We start from the raw sequence: 17450 nt of genomic DNA on the forward strand, positions 1-17450 counted from the left end.
CTCTTTCTCACTGCCCCCTACCCCCGGATATTTATTTTATCCCATAGACAAACACTGCAAACATGTATTTCACATGCAGGAATGGGGTAGATGGAGTCATTTATGGGGTAGATTGTCCGAGCCCCTAAAGTATAGCTCACACTTGTTAGTGAGATGAAAGTCCTCAAATTGTTGAGACCACAGAACCATTAAGTATTAACCGCATAACCATGTTGCCCATTGAATTAATTTATGGAGTTACAGAAAAGCGTTTGGAACCCTTCTTGATAGACACTGGCCCTCAAGAGCCACATAAAACAATCACCTGGCTGGTGCTTGGTAAACTTTCCGTGACGCTCATCCAATCTGCTCCGTATATGTTTAAAATTAACTCTGAGATCTGGGCTGTGAAGCTGCCATCAGGCGGCGGGACTGGCTGGCCGGCGAGGGCAGGGAGCCCGAAGTCTGGGAGGGTCCGCTGCACGGTCAGACTTTCTATATCTGAGTCCTGGCAGAGGAGCTGGCTACTCCGTGCACAAAGCCGGTTTCACAATTTTGGGTGCATTTGAATGCCCAGCAAATCCCAGACTCGGAGCCCGTACCTGTCCAGCAGGTCCAAGGAAGATTCTGGCCAGCCAAGCAGAGCTGCATTGGCAGGGTCCTGGAAATAAAACTCCAGAGGTTCCAAGCAGTCCGAGGACAGGTAGAGACAAGGGAGGGCTGGCTGGCCACGGAGTGGACTGCACGTGGCCCTGACCATGAAATTGGCTGTGGCGGGCAGTGATGCTGAGTGAAAGGTTGGATCCTGAGTGGTACAGACTGGACTAGTGGGCAGCAGGGCTGTGAAGTGCAATGCTGGGCGGCAGTAACCGTGGACTGCAGCTGAACTTATCCCTAATGACCATTCCAAGGTCTCAGACAATTAGACCACAGATCCCAGCTTTCTAGTTCAGCAGAATTAAAGGTCACTTCTGTACTGCCCTGCCCCCTCTGCCATTCTCAGAGTAAATTACTGCCTGCAAGCTGCCTGGCTGCTTGGTGAACCCATGACATTGCTCCTTGTTGACTGTCTCTGAGTAGTTCTCATTTGTGCTAATCAGGTTAGGAGGCCCCTCCTCTTGCAGACCCCACTTAAATGGCTCCCCAGCCACCAGGAGCACCACTGGGGCTCCGGAGTCCTCATCCCGAATCAAGAGTCCTGTTCAAAGCCTGATCCCAGGAGATAAGATGTTATCAGTTTCCTGCTCCAGACGACCCAGAAGACGGCATTTCCACAGAGTCCAACTGCAGATGCCTTGGGCTCCACCAGCTCAGGGAGGTCAAGGCTGATGTGAACCATAAATCCCAGCTGCAAGAGGCTCCCCCCTGCCCTTTGCCCCTCCTCCATTAGCTTTGCCAATTTGTTTAATAACTGCTTGGGAAAGGAATAAAGAGAAATAAAAGCTCAGGCTGCAGCCATCAATTTAACTAGAAATGGCAAATGCCCTTTAAAGAGAAAAATGAATATTGATCCGAAGAAGAGAAGCTTCTACCTTCAGGAAATTCATCATCGGGCACCTTTTACATTAAGGCAGAAAACGTGACCAAGTATGATATGCATAGCCACGAAATTCAAACTTGGGTTGATGAAGAGTATTTGGGAGCGCTTGTCTCCCCATAGTCTTGGGAACACCAGTTATGAAATTGAGCAACTTGGTTCTTATTTAAACATTTTATTGACAAGCATCATGATTCCAAATTATAAAATATTTGTTCAGAAAGGAACCTTATGGTAATAACTCCATGTAGGGACAGAACATTTCAGAAGCTACAGACACTGTGACATATATTCTCCTGCTCAACCCCTTGCATGAACCCTGTGAGACGGTTATTTTTACCCTCGGTTTACAGATCAGGAAACTGGGGCTCAGAGAGGTAAAGCAACTTGCCGAGGTCACACAGCTAGTTGGTGGAGCGCTGGGATTTGACCCCAGCTCTTCTCAGTCTAATACCAGCACTCACAACAAAACATCCCCCACTTGCTTCTCCTCAAGATTCTTGAGTCAGACTCCAAAGTAGTTTTCACTTAACTAGGAAATTCCATCTCCATTAAAGCCAGTGGTGCCCAGTGGTAACATTAAATTGTTTACGCCTTGTAATAATAATAACAAAAAGCTAGCGTCCACTGAATGTTTCCTCTGTGCAGACACTATGTGCTGCTGCCTTATGCCTGTCAGGTCACTGCATCCTCATGACCACCGTCTGAGGAGGTACTACTCTCCTTCCTGTTGTACGGATGTGGAAACTGAGGCTCCGGGAAGTTCAGTAACTTGCCCAAGTTCACAAAGCCAGCAGGGTTTCAAGCCCAGGCGGTCTGGCCATCTGGAGGTCATGGGCCAAGGCCACTAAAGTGGGAGCCTCTCATCCTCACTGCAGGGGCCCCAGGGGGTCCCAGGCTCCAGACAAAGTGGAAAGACAAACAGGCTCTGCTTCATGACCCTGCAGTTGCTGCCAGTCTGCTCTTTGGCACTGACTGTTCTAATGCATGTACGTGCACGTGCCTGCGTGTGTGTGTGTGTGTGTGTGTGTGTGTGTGTGTGTGTGTGTGTGTGTGGTGAGCATTTGCATCTATAAAGATGGATACACGAATATTTGTATCTATCAGGACTTCTGTGAATAAACAAATATGCATTTTGGATGCTACTGAACTCAGGACTGATTCCAAAAGTGTCCCAAAGGGAATTCAAAGAAGAGTTCTCCTGTATCAAGCAAAATGCCACACACAGAATCCCTTCAGCAGCGGCCCCTTCACAGAGCTCCCAAGCTGGTGGAAGTGATTTAAAGGAGTGTTTTGTAAACACGGACCCATCATGAAAGGAACAGAGGCTTCAGCTGTGACCCTGGCGGTCCTCATGCCCCAGAGGCGGCCTAGTCACGGGGTGACCCCTCCCCGAGGGACACCCACACCCACCCTTCTGGCCAGGAGACGCCAGGCCTCAGGATGCATCTGCTAGACCACAGCAGAGGGTTTTGTATAGACAACCTTCCTTCACAGATGGATAGACTCTCTGGCAGATGGACCACCCCCTCCCCTGCCCCAGACACACTCTTACCCGGCAGTACTCATCGATGGGCTTCAGCCTCTTCACAGCTACGTCCCGGATGTGGCTTCTCCGGAAGAGGATTTTGCCTGGAAGAGAGATGCTCGTGAGCTGGGTGACTCTGGGTAAAGCTGCCATAGGGACCTGGGACGCTATCCTCTCATTCCCTCTCCCTTGGCTTCTCAGCATCTTAGCTGGCCACCAAACACCACCACCTCTGCCCGTTGCCAAGGAAACAAGAGAGGAGTGGTCACCTCTCCCTGGGGGGCAGGAGGTGCCCCAGGCTGAGGGCTCAGGACTTCTGGGCCAGACGAGGAGTCCCGGAGGCTGCCATCTTGGCCAAATCACCTTGTCTGGGTCTAAAGACAGAATCCATGCCCTGATGTGGATGCATCTCTCAAGTGACCTTGCAAATAAATATAAAGGCTGGCCCAACCCACCCCTGTGTTTTGTTTCCAGGCCCATCCCTCCTTGAGAAATCGGCATTCATTCCTGCCAGCCTGATAGGAATTCCTATTCTTAGCTAAGTTGGGTGGCTATTTCCAGGGCAGGCTCAGGTCAATACAAGGGAGCATGGCTGCCCCAGCCTGACTGGCCTCCAGCCGTATGGGCCCCTGCAGCTGGGCTGGTGTACCCCTCTACAGGTATGGGCAAGGCTTTTGGAAAATGCCAGCCCCCAAACCTTCCCAGGAGGCTCTTCTGAACCAGCCAGATTCAATTATAACAAATAGATCAAAGCATAGTCCTTTTACAATTGGTTAAATTTAAAATCTGAACTCCTCGGTCTGACATTCAATGCCTAACACAGCTGATGTTTCTGTGCCCAGTGGCCACCAATGTCTAGGCCAATGCCTCCTTTTTAGAAGCTTGATTGCCAAGCTGGGAGTAATCACGCTCTTTCCAGAATACCCACACATTTTGTCCATTCCTAAGACACTCAACACATTCTGACGTGTATTACAAACATTTGTGAGCCCCTTCCACCAGAAGCCTGTCTGTCTCATCTTAGGGCCCACGGAGCACAGCATGTGGTGAGGCACTCACCTCACAGCTGTAACAGGCATCTATTGTCCAACACCACCCATTCCCCTCTGGTGAGCCTCCCTCATCCATTCCCTTGTGGGTTCAAATGGGGCCGACCACACCCCCTGGCGACAATGGTATGCATGCGACCCAGCGTAGCCACCCAGAGTCACAGCGATGGGCTCAGAGATGGGCAGGGGACCCGATCTGGGCCAGTGAGGGTCAGCCCTGAGGCTTCTGCAGGTATCCTCTTCCTCCCACAGTTTTCTCCTACAGCTGCTAAGCTGGCAGGATGAAAGCCTGGAGCTCCTAGTGATCATCTTTCTTATTGCCTAAGAAGGAAACCAACCAAGAGAAAGAATCTGAACCTGGCACAGAGTAGGTGCTCAATAAATGTATCTTCTCTCTTCTTCTTCCTTCTTTTTTTTTTTTGGCTGCCCCCAAAAAAATCCCTGGCCACAGATTAAGCCCGCGCCCTCGGCAGTGAAAGCGCAGAGCCCTAACCACTGGACCACCAGGGAATTCCTTCAATAAATGTTTCTTGAATGATTGAAAAGCAGAGCTGAGAGATGGTGAAGGGCAGATTCCTCTGACATCATTTGAGCAGCTGGATGTAGTTGTTCCTCTGAACCCAGGGTCTACCTGGTACTTTCCACTTATATAAAACAATACAAATTTTTTAAATTGAAACTTGTTGGAGATGGATTTTCATCACTTGCATTAATGGAGTCCTAAATGAGATGACTCGCATTGCAAGTGAACAAATACGTAGACTGCAAGTTAATCTACTCAAGATCCTTCTATCAAGGTCCAAGTGCAGTACTAAGCATTGCCTTGGTTTAGGTTGTTGAAGTGAGTGCAAAGTTGTTTATTTGGGAAGTGATCTGGGAAATACCAGTAGGGGATTGGGGAAGTAAGGCAGGGCAGGCGAGGAGGTGTCCTTCATGGTGGGTGGCGGCAGCTCATTTCTGTCGAGGAACTCGGGGGATCATGTGGAACAGACTGCAGAGGTACCCCGACCAAGGGCGAGGAGGCTGGGGTATTTATCACCAACTCCCTGCTTGTTGCTGAGCTTCTGAGAGCACTGCTTCTTGGGAGCTTCTGGCCGAGTATGCTCCCGTGGCTAGAACAAAGCCCCCAGTTTTCCTGTAAGCAGCCTTTGGCAGGTAGAGGAGAATGGAAAGGGGACCTGGGGGGGCCCTGGAGGCAGCAGCTACAGCCATCCCCGACTTCCCCGTCACCACAGGTACTAGTCACCAGTCCTGTTCCAGCCAGACCATGGAGCATCTGACGCATCAAGTTGTGTGTGACTTGTTGCGCATTTGTGTCTCTCATACCCCTGCACTCAGCGTGAACCAGAAGCCCCTCCTGCAGCTGCTTGTTCCCCTTGGCAACTCTTGCTGCACTAAGCTCAAGGCTTTGCAATACAGCCGATGCCCAATAGGCACTTGCTGGTCCGTGCATCTCCCTCCCTCTCCCAGATGCTCTGTCAAGCTCTCCTTCCTCCCTCTCTCACCCAAGCCTGGTAGAGGGGCTGTGTCCCCGGCAGAGGGATGACACTGCACAGACTGGACAGTGTCGTCAAAGATAAATGGGCTCTTCCACATGTGCCTTTTGAAAGGAGATAAAACATGATTTATCAAGACATGGGAGGGACTTCCCTGGTGGCGCAGTGGTTAAGAATCCGCCTGCCAATGCAGGGGACACGGGTTTGAGGCCTGGCTCGGGAAGACCCCACATGCCGCAGAGCAGCTAAGCCCATGCGCCACAACTACTGAGCCCGCGTGCCACAACTACTGCAGCCCACGCGCCTAGAGCCTGTGCTCTGCAACAAGAGAAGCCACCGCAATGAGAAGCCCGTGCACCGCAACGAAGAGTAGCCCCTGCTCGCAGCAACTAGAGAAAGCCCGCGCACAGCAATGAAGACCCAACACGGCCAAAAAAAAAAAAAAAAAGACATGGGAGACAGCAGCCACCTTTCCTTTGGGGAAGATGCCACAGATTTGGTATTCTTGGCCTCTTCGCCTCCTACCCTTTTTTGGTTGCCTTTTGCTCTGTTGCCTGCGGGCCACAGGAGCACGTGTGTGCAGCCAAGGGGACAGTGTGTGAAATAAACACGTGGTGGGAGGACACCCACTCTCTGGACTGACGAAATGACAGGCGTCCCTGGGGTGGGGTTCTGGGCCTTCTATCTGAGCCAGGTAGCTGTCAGGAGCTGGGGGCTGCCCAGGCCCAGTGACGCCAGCAGCTAAGCTGTATCTCACAAGAACCTGGAGGACTTGCTTGGAGGTAAAGAACCTAGGAGGGAGTGGGATCGGGAGGTGGGGTGGTGGACCCCAGACCTGGTTCTGCCCTGTGCTTCTTTCAAAGGAGGAAAATGTGACTTATCCACTCCCCCAAAATAGCACTCCTGCCCTTTCTCATACCGTCAGAGGACAAAAAAGAAAGCAGAGAGATGGGGAGACAAACTAGGTTGCCCCTCCCAGACCCCCATCTCAAGGCTGGCCAAACCTCTTGACTGGGTTTGATATTCATGAGATATATAGATACAGATACAGATATAGATATTGACACAGATACAGATATTGATACAGATATAGATATACCAGATAGGACTTGATCCAGTTGCAGAGACAGAACTAGCAAAAAACAAATAGTTAAGGAACGACTAAGGCCTCCAGAGGTGCAGAAGCTTTGAAGGGAGGGCTAGGGTGGGAAGATGGAGAGAGAGGTGGGAGGGCTCCTTACCCAGTTGGCACGGGACCTCCACCCTGCCCCTCAAGCCCACCCTCTGCAGGTGAGGCTGCCATGCCTCCAGGCTGGACACCTCCCATCTCCTCCACAAGGCTCGTGGGTCTGTTGCTCAGGTACAAAGTCAGAGGAGAATTTCTGTACGAGCCATTTGCCAGTTGAGTTTTTGGAATCCCAGCAGGGCTTCTCCCCTTCGCGCTGAAATCCTGACAGGAGCAACATTTTCTTTCCTTGGGTCCTTTTGGCACAGAGGCTGCTGGGAGCGGGGCAGGGGGAGGGGGAGGCAGGGAAGATCTGGAAGGGATTCTATGGACTTGACTTCTCTCTTAGGGATCCCAACCGCATTCTGCAAGCCAAATCGGTGACCATATTAAAAGGGAGAGAGAGAAAAGGGAGGAGGAACAACCCCATGAAGGAAGCTGGGACCACAGGGCATTAAAGGCCTCTTGTAAATGTAATTCAGCCCTTTCACGGCAAGGCCAGGCGAGACTCTTGCCAGAGCCTTCAAAGCCATGTAGATGCAGCCCCAGAAATATGATAAGCATCATAAGGAAGATTACACACGGGGCAAGAGAGAGACCTCAGGATTAACTCCTTCCTGAAAGCAGAGAAGAGAGCTGTTGAGCCTGACAGGGTCTGAGCATGTAAGTGCAGGCTCCTCTTGCTGCCATACTGGGCTGGGCTGAGAGGGTGGGACCAGCAGGGTCCTTGGCTGGAGTCCTGGGTTCAAGTCCTGCCTTGGCCACAGGCTGGCTGTGTGACCCTCCACGGGGCCTCTGCATTCTCATCTGGAGACTGAAGGGCCGGGCCTCCGTGGCTGCTCCCTCCGGGAGTCCTAAGATGCATCTGGGGGTGGGGTTATTGAGAGGGGCAGAGGAAGAGTGAGACAACGGGTAACAGTAGCTAAGGGTTTACTCCTGCCAGGCACAGGCTAAGAGCTTTCCATTGGGTTCTCTGGCTTTATCCTCACCACAACTTTAAAGCAAGTGCTTTTATTGTCCCCACTTTGCCCAGGAGGAGTCCGTGGCTCAGAGAGGTTGAAGGACTTGTCCAAAGTCACACAGCTATTAAATGGCTGAGCTGGGATTTCAACCTGTGGTTTTGGAGCTCAGATAGTGAGAGGGAGAGAGTTCTTTGGGCTCAGATCACGTAAGGCCGTGAGAACCACTTAGGATTTTCTTGTGGGTGTGATGGGAGTATGATTAACATCTCCTGCATGCCACGTGCTGGGCTGAGGTCTGGGGAGCAAGTGTCTCGAGGACTGACTGAGAATGAAGCAAGCAATAATCGTGGAGGAGGGGACATGCCAGGGTGAGTGAGATGCACGCAGCCCCCTGAGGTCTCTGCCGACCAGAAGCAAGTGCATGAATGAGTGAGTGAATGGATGAGAGTGAACGGGGGAATGAGACTGAAAGGACCAATGGACCAACAAAGCAGGGAAGGAGAGGTGACCCAGTGTCTAGTGGACTTGGGGAGAAAGAGCTCCCCGAAACAGCAAACCTCCCTGTCCTTTAAAGGGCCCTTCCTGCCCCACCCCCATCCCTGCCCTGGCTGAGCAGGTGCCAGCCCAGCGGGATCAGCGGGATGCTCACCCTCAGAAGCAGGAGGGCATCACCTGGGGGAGGCCGGCTCTGCCCCACACCCTAATCTGGCCTAACCTTCTCACCATGAGTGTCTACTCTGGGCCAGGACACATAGGTGGGGCACTGACTCGGGAAGGTCCCCACGCTTGAGTGGCAGAGGTGTTTCTCCCTCCTACGCAGGATACCAGGCACTTAATGAAGCATCTTAGTGGCACTTGAGGGGTCTTAGTAGTTGGCATTTGCTTCTAGAGAATGAATTATTTCAAGAAGGTGAGAGGTGAGGACATGGCTCCTTCTCTCTGGTAGGGAGAAGTGGTTAAAGAAAAGACAGAAACTTCTGAGAGCAGTTAACCCCCGAGGCCAGCCACGACCCCAGGTTCCTCCTTGTAAAATGTGGTACCCATGGGGGATTCCTTAAGCAGGAGTCAGGGGCCAGGGGCACAGGAAGAGCCCACCTACCTAGGGAGCACCCACCCTAGCCATGAAGAGCCTGTAGCAACCTCCAGGAGACAGGTACATGTTCTGACAAATGGGCAAGTACCCACTGTATGGGGCAATAGAGGGCACTGGCTACAGGGGAAATAGGAGAGGGCTGACCTCTTTTGGTCTCTCCAGGCTGATCTATTCTTGGCAGCCTATCCTCTTCAAAATTCACAGCATATATATGTCCTCATATAACTCTCTCTTCCTGGCTTTTTTTGCCACCTGGAATGCCATCCATCCATCCATCCATCCATCACTGTCTTGATGGAGGGTCTGCTCCAGTGTTAAGAACACTGCAGTGGACAAGACAGATGAGGGGCCCTGCCCTCAAGGTGTTTACTTTCTAACTGGAGAGGGGATGTGTATGGAAGGGATACAGTATACAATGTTCATATCTAGTAAATAGTGTGGTTACACACATATGTCTCCCCCCACCTCTGTAAAGAGAATATAACAAGGTAATGGGAAGGGGTGTGCCTGGGGGGTGGGGGAATCCAGCTAGTGGTCAGGGAAGTCTCTGATTTCAGTGGAGTCTCTGAGGAGGAGAAAAGCCAGCCACACAAAGCTCTGGCGCAAGAGGGCTCAGCCAGAGGCAACCACAGCGCAAAGCTGGAAGGTGGAAAGGAGGCCATGTAGCGGTCTTATAAGCCACAGAAAGGAGTTTGGTTTTTTTCTAAGAATGCTTGGGCCTACTGACCCAAAGCCCTCCCCATCTTAAGGCTCATTTTCCATATCCTCAGGCCTTCTCCCTGAAGCCTTCCTTGAATGCCTGCCTTGCCCTCCTCTGCCAGCCTCCTGGACCGCTGGCAGTCGCCCCACTCTCACCCTCCCTCTCCTGCTGTCGTGGAGAATTTGTCAGGGGGCTATCATCCTCAGGGCCCCCTCTCACCTTCCCAGGGGGGTCCCCTGATGCACAGGCCAGCTCCCCCCAGCCACCCTGGCCTCCAAGGACACAGATGCTCCCACCCCTCTCCCTTCAGTGCAGCCCAGAGAGCCTGGAGCATCACAGGGACTCGCCTAAGGTACAGGGAGACCACAGGAGGCCCTGAGGCCCACAGACTGCATGTTGTTCTCCACGAACAACACTCCTGCCCATCTAATTGGATCTGAGGACAAAAAGGAAAGGGGAGTGTATCCGGCTCCCAGGGCTGCCATAGCAAATGACCACCAACTTGGTGGCTCAAAACAACTGAAATATATTCTCTCCCAGTTCTGAGGCCAGAAATCTGAAATCAAAGTGTCAGCAGGCCATGATGCATCTGAAGGCTCTAGGGAACAAGCCTTCCTTGACTCTTCCAGCTTCCGGCAGCTCTAGGCATTCCTAGGCTTGCGGCAGCATCACCCCAAGCTCCGCCTCTGCCTTCACATGCCCCTCACCCCATCCCCCAGCCTGTGTCTCAAATCTCCCTCTGCCTTTCTTTTGTAAGGACATCTGTCTCTGGGTTGGGTGCCCACCCTAAATTCAGGATGACCTCATGTCACAATCCTTAACTTAATTACATCTGCAAAAACCCTTTTTCCAAATAAGGTCATATTCACAGGTTGCAGGGGTTAGGATGTGGACATATCTTTTTGGGGCCACTCTTCAACCCACTACAGAGGTTATGGGAGAGTCCACAGGGCTGACCAGACACCTGAGAGAGTCTTGGATCCCTAACTGGATTGCAGTCACCCTGAGGGGAAGGGATGACTTTCTACACTCCCTTCAGCCCTGGCAATACCTGGCATGGAGCTGGGTGTAATGAATGTGGGTGTTGCCTGATTCCCTCGGGAGGGATGGGGCACTGTCTGGAGAGAGTGGGTCAAGGGTCTCTGGAGCCCAAGATGGGAGAGACAAGCTGTGAGTATCTGAAAGCTGAGTGAATGGGGGAGAGGGGTCCTCTCTGGCTCTGCAGGCTGATGTGGCACCCAGGGGAGAAGAGACAAATTTCCCGAAGCAATGAAAGGAAAGAAGATGGGAGGGTTACTAGAGGGACACCCCCACCCTACCCAAACCGACATGTATGCTATGGGCTGAATGTCTGTGCCCCTCAAAATTCATGATGAAACCCTAATGCCCACTGTGATGGTAATTAGGAGGTAGAGCCTTTGAGAGGTAATCAGGTCATGAGGGTGGGGCTCTCATGAATGGGATTAGTGCTCTTATAAAAGGGGCCCCACAGAGCTAGCCCCTCTGACATGTGAGTATACAGAGAGAAGTCAGCAACCTGGAAGAGGGCCCTCACCTGACCACGCTGGCAAACCTGATCTCAGACTTCCAGCCTCCAGAACTGTGAGAAATACATTTCTGTTGTTTATAAGCTACCCAGGCTGTGGTATTTTGTGACAACAGACTGAACGGACTAAGACAGGGTGACATGACACAGGCAATGCCTGTGGGGAGGAAAAAGGAATAATTAACCTTTTACTCCCCCAGCTCTCCGCAGGCCTACAACCTGGCATGGGTCCTTGTGTGAAGTGGGTCAGGCCAGCAAATGAACCCTGTGTTTGACTGCCCGGATCGGGTGCCTCAGACTGTTGTGGTGCTGACAGATTGATGAAGACAGACGCTCTGACATAAAGAGCCTTGGGCGTAGGAGGACCAAGAGAACCTAATGCATGAACCTGATCATGGCTGTTCTTTCACCATGCAAAGCAAAAACAAACGTCCCTCCTTCATTTTCATCCCTTTAATTTCAGAGCAGCTGATAGCAAACCCCAACTCCAGGAGTAACCCCCGTAGGCAGGGACCCAAGTTGCTCCAGTGAGAATCATCCTGGGACTTTTGATGGCTTAGAGCATGCAGCTACCTGAAGGGTAGGTACACTCTGGGTCCTCAGAATACCCCCCTCAAAAAACAACCAACCAACCTCATAGCCCACTTCTCTGATGCCTCAGGTTATAGAGTCAGAATTTAGTTTCTTCCATGTAAGATTTTGGTTAAGATATAGAAACGTCTCCCTGGAGAGTGACAGGGAGCCTTGTTAAATCATTCAGACCTGAGTATGAACAAGCATCAGCTGTTCACTGGACCGGAGGGTCTGGTTAGGGGACAGAGAGAGCACAGCGGCCTTGAGGGAAGGTAACATGACGGGCGGAAAGGAGAAGAATGGAGAAACAAAGTCAGCCTTGGCTGGCTTCCCAGTTTCCTGCAAGCTGGTCCTGCCCTCCGTGTTCAGCTGTCTCCTGACTGTGGCTTGGGGGCAGGCCTCTGCTTGTCTCTCCAGAGCTGCCCCTGAAGCCAGTATGCCGCCTCTGCCCTGATGCAGTCTGGGGACAGCAGGCCACCGGCTCACCTGCTGTCAGTCTCTGATGTGGCTGAGATGACATCCCCAGTATCTGTGGCCTTGTGCCTGGCCCAGACTGCACTCTGCCACCCAATCCTGCTCCTCACCTGCTACACCTGGCCTTGCTTGCTCTTGACCCGGACCAGTAGAGACAAGGGGCCATTTGGGCTGGGGGAAGGCTGGGGTGAAGCCCAGATGCTGAGGCTGGAAACAGTAGGCACATGCAGGCTCTGGAAGGACATGGTCCCGATGGGGAAGGTCCACAGCCCAGGGGGTCCTGACTCCATGCCCTGAGTTCTGGCTCCCACGAATCTCTCTCTTCCAAATACGTGCCAAGGCCCCGCCTTGGCTTAGAGTCTAGCATGGTAAGCATTTGTGGGTTTTGCCAGTCAGCATTTGTATTATAGTACCCGAATTTTCTTTTGAGGAACAATCCCTCCTTCATTCTTAGTCTGTATGATTTTAGGAGGGCTCATCTTATCCCAGACTCCTGGAGTTACCAGTCAGTATAGTCCAGCCATGGGCATGTGACCCAAGATGGTCCAGTGAGAATCAGTTTGGGACTTTTGGTGGAACCACCAGAAAGAGAAGTGCTCTTTCTACAGGGCCTGCTAACTCATAAACTGTAAGCCCCAACTTGCTAGGAAGCATCTTTGCACATTCCCATCACCATCTGGGGAAAGCCTGTCTGAGAATGGAGTCACCAGAGAGGAAAGCAAAGCTGAGAGCTAGAGAGACATATGATTTGGTCACCTAGATCCAGCCATGCCTGAAACCATTACCCCTGACGTTTTCAGTTATGTGAGTCAATAAATTTCCTCTTTTTTCTTTTTTTTTTCGATACGCGGGCCTCTCACTGTTGTGGCCTCTCCCGTTGCGGAGCACAGGCTCCGGACGCGCAGGCTCAGTGGCCACGGCTCACAGGCCCAGCCGCTCCGCGGCATGTGGGATCCTCCCGGACCGGGGCACGAACCCGCGTCCCCTGCATCGGCAGGCGGACTCTCAACCACTGCGCCACCAGGGAAGCCCCCTCTTTTTTCTTAAACAAGATCGAGATGGGCCTAGTCTTTGTCACAAGAGGCTCCTGACTAGTAAGTATGTCGAGTTCTGCCATTTACTATTGTGTGATATGAGACAAGTCACAACCTATTGAATCTCAGTTTCCTCAAACTGCAAAATGGGCACAGTAATACCTAACTCAAAGGATTATCACGAGGAATCAATGAACAGGTGTGTAAAAGCATTTAACACAGAGCCAAGCCCATAATAAATGTTGAACAAATGGGATCTCTTATGAGCTGACAACTCTAGGTCAAGCAGGTGAGGTGGGATGGGGGCAGGGGCACAACCTGGCCCAGCCCACCTCCTCACTGGGCACATGGGGTCCAAGCACTGTGGTGCTCCTTGTATACCCTTCCACCTGGCTTCCCCACCCAAGGCCAGATACTAACTCCCTTCAGCCTGCAGAACCTTTCCCGATTCAAACCCTGCCCCCTAAACGCACGTCTCTCACACAGCTCCCATTTCCTCTTCCTCCACCTGCCCAGTTCACAGAGGAGGGGGACACAATGGAGTCAGGATTACTCACTCCATCCTGCCCACGTTGGGGCACTCTGGGATGACTCACACGGGTGCGGCTCCCACCCCCACCCCCTGTCCTACACACTCAGGGAAACAGACTTACAAAAATCCACTGGGGTTTCGCCATCAATTGAAACCTTAACCCTCTTGCAGCTACAGCATGTTTACCATAAGAACTGGCACACCTAGGAAGGAAAAGTCATCTCCCAAGTTCTGGTTTGGAGGTTCCCATACCCAGTGCAGGCCAGGCTTAAGGGAACAAAATCTTTCATTCCCCCATCCTTAGTGGGACCAGGGGGAATTTATGGGTGTCTGCCAGGACTCCCCTGGTGGCGCAGTGGCTAAGAATCCGCCTGCCAATGCAGGAGACGCGGGTTCGAGCCCTGGTCCGGGGAGATCCCACATGCCGCGGAGCAACTAAGCTCATGCACCACAACTACTGAGCCTGCGCTCTAGAGCCCAAGAGCCACAACTCCTGAGCCCACACACTGCAGCTACTGAAGCCTGCGTGTCTAGAGCCCATGCTCCGCAACAAGAGAAGCCACTGCAATGAGAAGCCTGCGCACCACAATGAAGAGTAGCCCCCGCTCGCCACAACTAGAGAAAGCCTGCACACAGCAATGAAGACCCAATGCAACCAAAATAAATAAATAAATAAATAAATAAATAAATGTGAGTGTCTGCCAGAAATAAAGCATCAAGCCCTGGCGTATCAGAGGTTTTAATACATTTTTACTGAACCAGATGGAATCGAAGGCTTTTTGAATGGCCTTACAGAGCTATGGGACCAGAACAATTTTTTCTTTATTTTGTAAAAAAACACTTTGGGGGCGGGGAATATAATATACATACAGAAAAGTGCATATGCATATGTAAAACTCAATGAATTTCACAGACTGAACTCACCTATGTTACCAGCACCCAGGCCAAGAAACGGAGCATTGCCTACGCCCCAGACCTTCGCTGCACAGATTTTAAGTGGGGATGGTTCTCTGAAGCTCCATAACTATCCTTTTCTCATGACATTTTGTGCTGGTATGGATGTGAAATCTCTAGACTGACTGGGTGATATCTATTGCAGAGAGGGGACACTAACACATTTATTGATTTTAGTGATATTTACTTTTACTTTCTTTTAAAAATACGTGCTTTATCATTTGATTCAAGTTGCAGCAAATTTAAATGCATAGTGAATGCAGATCCCTGGAATGAGGACCCTTTTTCTGTGAAATGTGAACACATGTTCGATTTGTTAACTGTCATTAATTAGACAAGGAACAAATGGTTACCTACAAGGTTAGCTGTGGGAAGAACAGTGGAAACAGAAACAAACCCCCTGAATTTGCTGACTTGTTCCCCCTTGTGCTGGAGAATGCTCAGGGTTGGTCTTATCCCTGACATAGACTGGAGATATTTCATTAGCTATAAGATCTTACTTTAGGGCAGTCCAGGTCTTATGAATTGCCTGTAAGGTAGCCAGCATCTAGGGATTTCCAATTACATCAAATCCGAGAAGGATGTTGGCCATGATGGCACTGCGGGTTGGCGGGTGATGAAAGCTGCCCCAGCCTGACTCTGGGAGGTAGAGAGAACATCATAGTTGACCTCCAAGGTGGTTCTTAGACTCAGGGAAGGAAGAGGCTTTGTATTAAATATAACAGTACTTAAAGTGGCCACGCTGAGGACAAATGTCACTTGGGTTACCACTGGGGCTCCTTAGGGCACGGGCTGTGGCCTCATTCAGAGCTGAGCTTGGACAGGGCTGAGCACACCCTGGAAGGTGCTTGGGAAACCCATGTAATACCTACTCTAATGGTGGGACAGGTGGCAAAGGCCGAGGGCACTGGCCTTCCCAACCGCCATCACATTAGTCTGGTTTTACCTTTCAGCTGTGTTTTTCTTTTCTTGGTCTGGCAGGAAGGTTAAAAAAAAAATCAAAATCTAGGACTGTTGAGCTGCCAGAAGCAGGATCAGAGTGTGGGTTGTAGAGCTGAGAGGCCTCAGGTCTTTAAAACCTCTGTGTCCTGGGCACTTTAAACTGCCTGAACGTCAGGCTTCTCATATGGCAAATGGGATCATAGGGCTGGGATGTGGATTAGAAACAGCACCTGAGACAAACACAGCACACAGTGCTGGGCACACGGGAGACAAGTGACACAAGATGCCTGCTGTTACAGAGAAGGATGAGGACAAATCACTTGATGTTTGGCCATTGTCCATAAAGTTGTATGGTGACCTTGAATTTGTCTGATTTCCAATCCTTCCCCCACCCCCGCTCCTAGTCCATTTTCCACCCAGCAGCCCAAATATTTTTAAAATGAAGGCTTTCCTGGGACTTCCCTGGTGGTCCAATGGTTAGGACTCCGTGCTTTCACTGGCAGCAGCATGGGTTTGATCCCTGGTTGGGGAACTAAGTAAGATCCCACAAGTGGCGAGGTGTGGCCAAAAAGAAAGAAAGAAAGAAAGAAAGAAACCTTTCCTTAAACCTTTCAGTGACTTCCCAGCACTCTGAGAAGCAAACCTAAACTCCTTGCCGTGACCCAGCAGGATCTGACTCATGCCTCCCTCTCCATCTCATCTCATCTCATCAGGCCAGCACCAGGCGTGCTGGGCTTCAATGAGCACCTTCCCACCTTGGGGCCTGCGTGCATGCCTCCCTCTCTACTGGGACACTGTTCCCGATGCCCTTTTCATGGCTAATGTCTTCCATCCTTCGGGTCACCTCACTGGGGAGGCCTTGGCGGACTACTATGCCTCCCTCTCCCAGGCCTTGATTGTTTCCCTCCCAGATTTCACTGTGATTTGTAATGACCTGTTTTTTTTTTTTAGAAGATGTTGGGGGTAGGAGTTTATTTATTTATTTATTTATGACTGTGTTGGGTCTTCGTTCCTGTGCGAGGGCTTTCTCTAGTTGTGGCAAGCGGGGGCCACTCTTCATCGCGGTGCGTGGGCCTCTCACTATCGCGGCCTCTCTTGTTGAGGAGCACAGGCTCCAGATGCGCAGGCTCAGTAGTTGTGGCTCACGGGCCTAGTTGCTCCGCGGCATGTGGGATCCTCCCAGACCAGGGCTCGAACCCATGTCCCCTGCATTAGCAGGCAGATTCTCAACCACTGTGCCACCAGGGAAGCCCTTGTAATGACCTCTTTATATGAGATCTTGTATCTTAGATGATGTCTCCTTTACTACGATATCCTTAGGGCCCAGCATAAGGACTGGCAGGCCATGGCCCCTGTTTGACATCTGCTGAATGGATAAGTGTGAGTGTGTGTGTTGACACACCCTTGCTCCAGATTGTCTTATTTTTACACATGCGTATCCCTGAGGGAACTACACAAATGTGGCTCACCACGCAAACGCTGGGGCCTGCTGCACCAGACCAGGCTGCAGCGGAGATGGACTCACCCTCCAGGACCCAGACAGAGCGGGGCCAGAGAGTGTGGTTAACTCAGAGCCCAGCATCAGGGCCAGGCTGTCCCCACTCCGTGTGGGTGTGGCGGGCGTGGTGAGCAGTGGCTCAGCCCCATCCCTGTGGGAGCCTGGGAATAAAGGGCTCTATTCAGCCCTTGCAGCCTCAGCTCCTCCCCGCCAGGGGAGGCTGCCCTCAGGAAAGGGGACGGTGGGACGCTGGGCAGTGCTTCCCGCCAGGCTCTCCCTGGGCTGTGGACCACAGCAGGGATGGATGATTTGTGGGGGAGGGGCAGCC

At 51.6% G+C, this 17450-nt stretch overlaps 1 protein-coding gene across 1 annotated transcript in view; it reads right to left on the bottom strand.

The window, feature by feature from the left end:
* Positions 1-17450, bottom strand: part of SH3PXD2A (SH3 and PX domains 2A) — a 237414-nt gene that overhangs the window by 114255 nt on the left and 105709 nt on the right. Inside the window, exon 4 of the mRNA XM_007470435.1 lies at positions 3072-3148. Within this exon, the coding sequence (XP_007470497.1) occupies positions 3072-3148 (77 nt within the window). The remainder of the gene's footprint in view (positions 1-3071; positions 3149-17450) is intronic.

This window comes from Lipotes vexillifer, unplaced genomic scaffold (assembly GCF_000442215.2).
Source record: "Lipotes vexillifer unplaced genomic scaffold, Lipotes_vexillifer_v1.1 scaffold916, whole genome shotgun sequence".
Lineage (NCBI taxonomy): Eukaryota > Metazoa > Chordata > Mammalia > Artiodactyla > Lipotidae > Lipotes > Lipotes vexillifer.